This window comes from Curcuma longa, chromosome 16, assembly GCF_044706935.1.
Source record: "Curcuma longa cultivar G26 ecotype Majalengka, Jawa Barat chromosome 16, ITB_CL_G26_1.1, whole genome shotgun sequence".
Classification (NCBI taxonomy): domain Eukaryota; kingdom Viridiplantae; phylum Streptophyta; class Magnoliopsida; order Zingiberales; family Zingiberaceae; genus Curcuma; species Curcuma longa.
The window spans coordinates 4,117,359-4,127,080 of record NC_133876.1 but is presented as its reverse complement, the minus strand read 5'-3'; the positions used below and the strand labels follow the sequence as shown (position 1 = coordinate 4,127,080).

The 9,722-nt window shown below is 43.6% G+C and overlaps 1 protein-coding gene across 1 annotated transcript; it reads left to right on the top strand.

The window, feature by feature from the left end:
* The first annotated feature begins 5,164 nt into the window (after positions 1 to 5,164).
* Positions 5,165 to 6,742, top strand: LOC141847606 (uncharacterized). Its single transcript, XM_074735661.1, has one exon. The coding sequence runs from the start codon at positions 5,165 to 5,167 to the stop codon at positions 6,740 to 6,742; it is 1,578 nt and encodes a 525-aa protein (XP_074591762.1).
* The last annotated feature ends 2,980 nt before the right edge of the window (positions 6,743 to 9,722 follow it).

Below are 9,722 nucleotides of genomic sequence, written 5' to 3'. Positions count from 1 at the left end.
GTGATGTGCATAGGGTTTATATTCGTATTTACACTTTATTTGCACATCTTTCTGATTTTATTGTTATATCTTGTGTGCATTGCATCCCTAATCTGTGCATTTAGGCATATATCTTACATTTCCTAGTTCGGAAATTTGCTCTCGTTTTTACTTGTTTCAGGATGGAAGATGGAGCAAAATCGGGCAAAATCGGAGTTACTATTGAATACAAGGCAAGACAGGGTCGTGCCTCACAGGCACGACCGTGTCTAATCAGGTTCCTGGCCGTGCTTCACAAGGCACGGGCGTGTCTACAAACAGATCATCAACAAGCCCTGGTCGTGCCTCACAGGCACGGCCGTGCCATCATCCCCCTTCAGCAGCAGACAGGGCCGTGTCTATCAGACACGGCCGTGCTTCAAAACAGAAGAGAGCCAAGGCTTGGCCGTGCCTCCCAGGCACGGCCTCCCAGGCACTGCCTCCAAACAGAAGACCAGAAGCTGCTGGCCGTGCCCCACAGGCACGACCGTGTTTCTCATCAGAAGAGTCCCTGCTATTGGCCGTGCCTCCCAGGCACGGCCGTGCCCTGCAAAACCTGAAGAAACAGGCTTTGGCCGTGCCTCACAGGCACGGCCGTGCCTCCAACCAGAGACACCACTGCCTCTGGCCGTGCCTAACTGATAACACTCATTTTCATAGTTTATTTTGGCTCTAAAACTTGATATTTTGACCCTCTCGTTGTGTAACTATTGAATATTAACACATATTGCGAGTAGGAACTTATTTTAGATCATATTGCTTATTCCTACAAATTTTGGGTTGAATCTAACATTTTTCATGTATATTTGTAGGATACTCAAAGAGCTATGAAGTTGGATGAAGTTGGAGAGCATTTGGATGTGTCTAGAGGTCATTTGGAGTGTTTCGGAGGCTCCCAGGGCCATTCTCCACCTCCCCAGGCCGTGCCCCACAAGCCATGGCCGTGCCCCATGTTGCCCAGGCCGTGCCTAAGAGGCACGGCCGTGCCTCCTCTTAACACGGCCGTGCCTCCTCTTCCCGTGGGCCATGTCTCGACCAGACTACACTGCAGACCAAAACTAAAATGGCTATAACTTTTAGCTCAGATGGAACCACGGGACGTGCCATATATCAAAATGACGAGGACTTCAAGATCTACAACTTTGCTTCAGAGGGTTCAGCGAAATTCGGCCTCTAAAACATGCTAAAAAGCCCCGCAATGCAACTTCTCCAGGCCGTGCCTAATAGGCACGCCCGTGCCTTTTTACCGAAGATCGCCCTCTCTAGGGCGTGCCTAATAGGCACGCCCATGCCTTTTTACAGAATAGCAACTTCTCCAGGCCGTGCCTAAGAGGCACGGCCGTGCCTCCTCTTAACACGGGCGTGCCTCACCTTTTCGGAGTCCAAACGCAGCCGTGTCTCAGCTGGACTGCTCTGCAGACTAAAACTAAAATGGCCATAACTTTTTGCTCCGGTTGAACTACGGGCTGTATGACCTACCAAAATGAAGATAACTTCAAGCTCTACAACTTTCATTCAGGGGGTTCAGACAGATTCGGCATCTAAGACATGGTAAAAGGCCCCGCAATGCATCACTGGCAGAAAAACCTGCAATTTTGGGGCCGTGCCTATGAGGCACGGCCGTGCCTCTTCCACAGGGCCGTGTCCACTCTAGGGCGTGCCTAGGAGGCACGCCCGTGCCTCCCAACAGAGGGGTGCTTGCCCCAGGCCGTGCCTAAGAGGCACGGCCGTGTCGCGGAGCTGTCAAGTGGGTATAAAAGCTGATTTTTGTCAAGAAAAAGGTATTCTCTCCTTGGGATTCGCCCTAGCCGCCACCTACCTCCATTTCTTCATCACCATCTCCATTCATTGCCCCGGAGAAGAAGGCTAGGAGATTTTCTTTCTTCAATCCGACCACCTTCCATCCATCAAGGAGCAAGAGGACCTTCTTCTCCGTCACGTCATCTCATCCATCCACATCCTCTCCGGATTGCTTCGAAGTTGGAGATTCCTTCCTTCGGCGCATCATTCGTGGAGTCCGCTTCGCCTCGCATCCATCTTCGGCGAGAACCTTAGGGAGAATCATTAGCTTTACTTTTCTTCCATTTTTAAGCATAGATTAGACTTTTGGCATACCAAGTGTTTGTTTAAATTCCCCTTACAGTTTTGAATGTTGTTTGTCCTTAGATTTCTCTTGCTTGTTTCTTTGTTCATGCACTTATTTACTTGTTGCACTCTTTACTTTATTAATGCAATTTGTTCTTGATACTTAGTGTTCTTTTCATTGTTTAAAATTAGAACTTAAGACAACAACCCCCCCCATCCAATTCAAAAAGAGAAAAAAAAATCCAAATCCCCAATTGTAATAACCACTAGAATTACCACACACCGTCTACAATCGTTGGGAGACGACTCGAGTTGCCCTATACTACTTTAGTTAGGGGATTCGGTATTAATTAAATTGACGTGCTCATTTAGACGACAATCTGAGCACGCATCACCGGAGCTATTCTTGAGCCACCGAAGCCTATTCCGGAGCGAGATTCGATGATCCATCCACCGATCCGGCTGCTCCATCCCATCTTCATCTCATCTACGAAGAGCTCACAGTCCGAGGAAGAAGAAAATCATTGATAAGTCCTATTTTCCTGCATTTCTTGTGTAATCTTTGGAATAGGATGCATTCTCTTTATTCTTCCTTGTATTGTGCTCTCTCCGATATGGAGTAGTTCCCTAGGTTCTAGGATGTAGGATAAATCAGGTGTATTGGATGATTATTGCTTGGATTTGTTAATATACCGTTTCTATGATTTGATTGTCTATTGCCTTGTGGATTTATGCTTGTGTTGTAAATGATGAAATGCTTGTATATGAATCTATGAGGGTAGGGATTAATTGTGATTTGAGGAATCATTAGGCCGTACACCGTGGAGCTTCGTGACAGGAAGAAAGCCTTGAAGCGGACGACTTTTCGAGGGGTTTCTTAAATCATAATTAGTTTCTATGAGAGATAGTTAGCAGTTATTCATTGTTAGAGAGAGGTCCGTAAAAAAGATATCCTGTGACAGGGGATAGGATTTTAGTAGCATTCCGGGGCGCCTGAGTGACACAGGAAAGCCTTGAACCGGGCTATCTAGAATCACCTTGATCTAACAATGATGACGTAAGTGTTGGCGTTCTTGAACATTTGATGATGGTTGTATGGACTCATATGTATCATATTTCTACATTTTATAAAGATATTTTATATTGTGGTTATTATACTTACTTGATATTCGTGCTATATAACTAAGTATAATAATGTCCTTGAGTAGATCGTTCGTATCTATATCAATTGATTGATTGAATCGATAGTGAGATGATATAGAGAGCATTACTCTAAATTATTCCTAGTCAAGTATTAACATTCAAGGACAATGTTAATGCGACGAGACTAGCATGTAGGTCAACATGATGACTTGATCTCACAAGTCATGGATATGAGATATCAAGTTGACACATGGGTATGCATTAGAGAATATATACCGAATGATACTTTCTCATGTGGCTATTAGTATGACTATTAGTCCTTAAACCTGAAGTCACCATGGTTCCCTACATAAGGAGTTACTTACTTTGGCTTCGTCAAACGTCACCCGTAACTGGGTGGACTATAAAGGCGATTACTGGGTATGTAACAAATTATGCGGAGGGATGTGAGTGATGTAGATGGGATCTATCCCTCCCATATAACGGGAGTGATATCATAGTTCTTGATAGAGTGAGACCACTAAAGTTCATGGTCATGCCCAAATGAGTCAACATGTGATGTTGAGCTAGTTTGATTGTAGTGAGTCTACTTGGAGTTCAAGACATAGATTGATTAGAGGATGACACGGTCTATGCCTCGGTTTGATCAATCATGATATCAAGGATAGAAAAACATTTGTCACATATTGTGAAGAGTCACAATTAATAGTCACAATGGTGATGTTGGATCTCAACATTCTTGTAACTTGGGTAGTAGTGATGTGTTGCTAGATACCGCTCACTACTTATGCACCTAAATGAGTTTAGGGGCATTGCCAACGTTACAAGAACCTATAGGGTCACACACAAAGGACAATTAGGTGGAGATTAGGTTCATATGATGAACCAAGAGGATTAGATTCATGTGATGAATCAAGTTGGGTTAAGTGTAATCCAAACTAGACTAGTGGAGTTGATTTGATCAACTTTGGGAGATTAGAAGTCAAGTTTGACTTGACTTGAGAAGGAGAACTTTATAGTCAAGTTTGACTTGACTTTGGGAGTCAAGTTTGACTTGACTTTGTGCCATGTCATCATAAATATTGACTTGACTTTTTGCCATGTCATCATCTATGTTGACTTGACTTATGCCACCTCATGGTCAATGCTTGACTTGACCATTTGACTTTGAGGTGAGGTGGCATAAGAGGTGACCAATGGTGATGCTCCACATCATCATGGATGCCACATCATGGGGGTTACAATAAGAGTTTGTAACCTAAGGCTTGAATTTTAATGGGATTAATTGGCCTTGAATTGTCTTGATGTGGCCGGCCACAAGAGGTGAAAAAGTGTGGTTTTTCATTTCAACGTGAACACCTTCTTCCTCTCCTTCTCTCCTTGGTTTTTCTCCCTTCTTCCTCTCCTCCTCTACTGACCGAATCTTCCCTAAGGTGCTAGCACACCTTTAAGCTTCGGTTTTTCCACCAAAGTGTCCGTGTGGATACCATAGAGGAGTATACGCTTGTAGCTCTTGAGATCCGGTGATCACTTGGACTAGCAGGATTAGCGAAGGGATACGCATCAAGGGTAACTTCTTTTTCATGTAGATCTAGAGTAGATCTAGAATATAAAACAAGTTTTGCAAAAAAATTTATTTCCTTTGGCATTCGCACGGATCCTTTCCAACAGGCATGGACTTAGCTACCTCGGGTTTCCGCAATGTTGAGATTATGTTCAAGTAAAAAGCGATTTTTGCCCATTTTATGCCTATGCTCGAGAAAGTCCAACATGTGTCCACATCATGGACTGGAACGATGGCTTATCATCCACACCTTCTACAATGGAATCAACTATCAGACGAAAGTTTACTTGGATTCCGCTGCAGGAGGAGCACTTATGAACAAAAGTCTTGAAGAAGCCGAAGAGTTAATAGAGAATGTGGCACTCAATCACCATCAGTGGGCCAATGAAAGAGGTAGCATGTGCAAGAATTCCCGGGAAGTACAACGTTGATACCCTCACTAAATTGAATGCGCAGATGGATGCCCTTAGCAAAAGGGTAGAAAACATGAGCGTGGGAAAGGTTAATGCGGTGGCTACACCTTGTGAAATATGTGGGGATTCCAGCCATACACAGGAGATGTGCCAAGTGGGAGCACTTCAAGCTCAAATTGCTCAATATGAACAGTGCGACGCAGTTGACACCTTCAATCAAAGAAACAACCCGTACTCAAACACTTATAATCCGGGTTGGAGGAATCACCCGAACTTCTCATACCGCAACAACCAAGGACCCTCTTATCAGAATGCGCAAAAGCCAAGTGAGGAAGTAACTGACACCCAGAAAATATTGAAAATTCTGGAGCAACTTCAAGGAGATGTGGTCAAAATTAATGAGAAACTCGATGACCACGACAAGAGGATGAAGATGCAAGAAACCCAGATAGCTCAGATTAGCTCTTCCCTCTCCTCCAGAACTGTGGGTGCACTCCCGGGCAAGCCAGACTTCAATCCTATGGAGCATTGCAAAGCCATTGAGCTTAGGAGCGGACGGACCTTGAAGGATAGAGAACCTCAAGTGACTGCTCCTTTGGAAGGTATTTCTTTCACCCCAGCCGCCGTGCAACCTCCTTCCTCAGTACCTATTGTTGAAGACACAGTGGAGGAAGTTGAGACCGCTACGCCCGCTGAGGCTCAAACGAAGAAACCTTATGTGAGAAACATACCCTTCCCGCAAAGGCTCCTATACAAACAGAAGGATGAGGAATTTGAAAAGCTTTACAACAGGGTGAAGGATTTAACGTTGGACGTTCCCCTTCTCGATGCCCTCATCGAGATGCCCAAATTTGCCAAATTCATCAAGGGGCTCATGTCCACCAAAGATATCACCCGGGCCAAGAATGTGGTGGCGCTTACGGAGGAAGTTAGCGCTAAAATTCTGAACAACAAGACTCCTCCAAAGCTCAAGGACCCAGGTAGCTTTATCATCCCATGCAAAATTGGTAATATCTCTATTGGTAGGGCTTTCTGTGACCTTGGAGCAAGCGTCAGCATCATCCCATATGTGACAAGTGAGAAATGTGGATACACGGATCTCAAGCTTACCCCAATGGCCATCCAACTAGCGGACCAAACATGCAGATATCCGATGGGAATAGTTGAAGATGTGCCGGTTGAAGTCGGGGGGTTCATAATCCCTACCGACTTCATTGTACTTGACATGGAAGAAGATCGGTCTATCCCTATCATATTGGGAAGGTCATTCCTCGCCACTTCCGGAGCCAAGATTGATGTAAAGAACCACAAATTGTCTCTGGAAGTTGGCGATAAGAAAGTTGATTTCAACCTCTCCTTTGATTCCAATGCGTATTTGCCAGAGAAGCCCTCATTGTTGCCGGTTGGAAGACATCCAACCGAGGAAGAAGAATTCAGAGTACCAACCATTCCTGCCGACGAAGGAGCCCGCACCGGCCGGGCAAATAAGGAAGCTTTATACAAAAATCCAAAAATATAAAGGCATCATTATATACTGGTCCTGAGTCGACTCAGATGCCCATCTGGGTCGACTCCAGCTGACGTGGCAGATCAACTTTTATCGCTTCCGTCCGTTATCCTGTCTGAGTCGACTCAAGTTGCCTTCTGAGTCGACTCCAGTTGATGTGGCGTCAACTGCGATAAGTCTTGACTCTGCGTTAACCTGAGTAGACTCAAAACCTTATCTGAGTCGACTCCACTACCGAGTCAACTCAAATCTCCAGTTGAGTCGACTCAACTCAGTTTTGACCTGAGTTGATTTTGAGTTGACTTTGCTTGCTTCACCTCTGCTTTTTCCTCTTGCTTCCAGCTCTTGATTCCTGCAAGACAAGCATACAAGCAAGCAAACATAACAACCTAAAGCCTTACCTAGTGGGTCTAACTTCAGATTTCTACCGAAATCTTGGGTTAGTATAATCCACTCCATTCTGGAGAATTCATGCCAACCAAGTCCTCCAGACTTGTTCGACTTGTGCTCGACTCTGTCCTTGCCCCCCAGGATTTTTACTACGGTTCGGTTCTCTCTAACCAACCCAGACTTCTGCTGCGACTCGGTCACCTAGACCAGCCCAGACTTCTACTGCGACTCGGTCACCTAGACCAGCCCAGACTTCTACTGCGACTCGGTCACCTAGACCAGCCTAGACTTCACCTGGTGCACTTGACTCTGCTAAGACTTCCGCCTGATCCTCCAAATCAGGACTTCCCTTTGCCTAGCCTACAACTAGGACTTTCCTTTGCCCAGCTTCACTCACCAGGACTTCCCTTGCCCGATCGTCCAGATCAGGACTTCCACTGCCTAGTCTAACCGACTAGGTCTTCTCGCTCACTTCCACACATCCAAACATCAAGTCCAGTTTGGATCAACCCTTGGTCAAACTGATCAGACTTAGGTGTATTGTCAAACATCGAAACTCTAGGCAAGATCTTAGTGCACCTTGCACCAACAAATCCGGAACATAGGATTTCCAGATCGCCTAGCTTCCACTAGGGCATATAAATAGCCCCTGTGCTTCCCTAAGCAAGAGGGGAGACCTTAGAGACCCTTGTGTTTTGAGCCACCGAAGCCACATTTTGGATTTGAATCTACGATCCATCTATCCGAACTCGGGATTACTCCATCACCTCCATCCCACGTTAACGAGGAGAAAGCAACGCGTAGATGAAGACCTTCATCGATAAGTTTTATTTCCTTTTTAAGATTTAGAATGTACTATTTGACATCTTCTTCGAGTTGTAATCTCTCCGTTATGGAGTAGTTCTCTAGATTCTAGGATTAGGAGGAATCGAGGTGTATGGATGATTGAACTTATGGATTTGTTATTTACCATGTTCAGTGATATATATATATATTGTTGCTTTATGGATTTGTGCCTTGTGATTGATTGATAATATGTCTGTGAATGGTATTGAATCTATGAGGATAAGGATTTATTATGATTTTGAGGATTCTTAGGATCATATACCGGGGTGCCTTGTGACAGAAGGTTAACCTTTAACCGGACCTTCCGAGGAAATCTTTAGGCTATAATGAATCTTTATGAGGGATATCTAATGGTTATTGGTTGTTAGGGAGAGGTCCTTATATGGATACCCTGTGACAGAGGGTAGGTCAGTGGTAGTATGCTGGGGTGCCCGGGTGACAGCGGGAGAGTCATAACCAGGCTAACTGGTGTCATCTCAAACTAACAATCATAAAGCTAGAACACCATTGATTTTATTCCGAGGAAACCTGACGAGGTCTAATTGGATACATTGGTTAGAATCCCTGCAAATGTGCATGTATTGAGGAATGGTAAAGGATCTATAGTCAATCAAGCATAATCTCGAGGAATCCGAAGTCCTAGGATCGTTTCCACACATCTTTCAAAGTTGATTTCTCTCTATTTGAGGTTTTACGAGCTCGAACACTCTCTCTTCCCCACACCAATCCAACATAAGTGATGTCTCCACTCTTATTGTACTAGTTTAGTGATCAATTCCACGGTCTCTATGGATTCAATATCTTTTATTACTTGACGACATTTCGTATACTTGCAAAACTCCCATCACCTAAGGAGAATCAAGGAGAAGATGATGCTTGGTTGGGCGTCGGCCCTAGAGGTAAGAAAGGGAATAGAGAATGTGTGGGGAGCCGACCTTAGCAAGAACAAGAACCAAAGATGTGTCTTATTGAGCCACCCCTTCTTCTCTCCTTTTATATCTTTGCCATCTTAGAAAATTTAGGAAAAATTTAACCGAATTAATATAATTTTGTTGTATAACAAAATTTATACAATTTTGTTGGATAACAAAATTTCTTTACTAAATTTTGTTGGTTAATAAAATTTTATCAGATAACAAAAGTTAATAAAATTTTATTGGATAACAAAATTAACATAATTCTATTTAGAATTAATCTGAATTCTATTAACTGAATTCTTAATGGAATTCTTGACGGAATTCTAACAGAATTCTAATTGAATTCCAAAAGAATTTCTAACATAATTCTAACATAATCTCATGGGTGGATACGAGGCTTTATCCAAAGGCTACAACAGGGACCTAGAGGAGGAATTGGTTTTGGCCTCCTGATGGGCTTGGGCTTCCTGTGTTCTCCCTGAACACCCAACTCAAGTTCATTAATAATAACCTATACCACTAAAAGGTTATTATTGAACTACCGCACCAATCCCATATTACAATATAGGATCCTTCTTATCATGAGTGCATTAATCTCCCAGTGTTTAAGATATCGTATGTTCGTCAATTAATTGAATTACTGACAACTCAATTAATTAACTTCTGAGTCCAAGAGTAGTACCACTCAACTTTATTATCATGCAGAACTAAGTCCACCTATAGGATTTATATGATAATCCTTATGAGCTCCTCAAGGGGACATCATCAGCTTAAATATTAAGACACAGTTTCCTTCTATAATCAATAACACACCATATACATAACATTATCTGATGGAA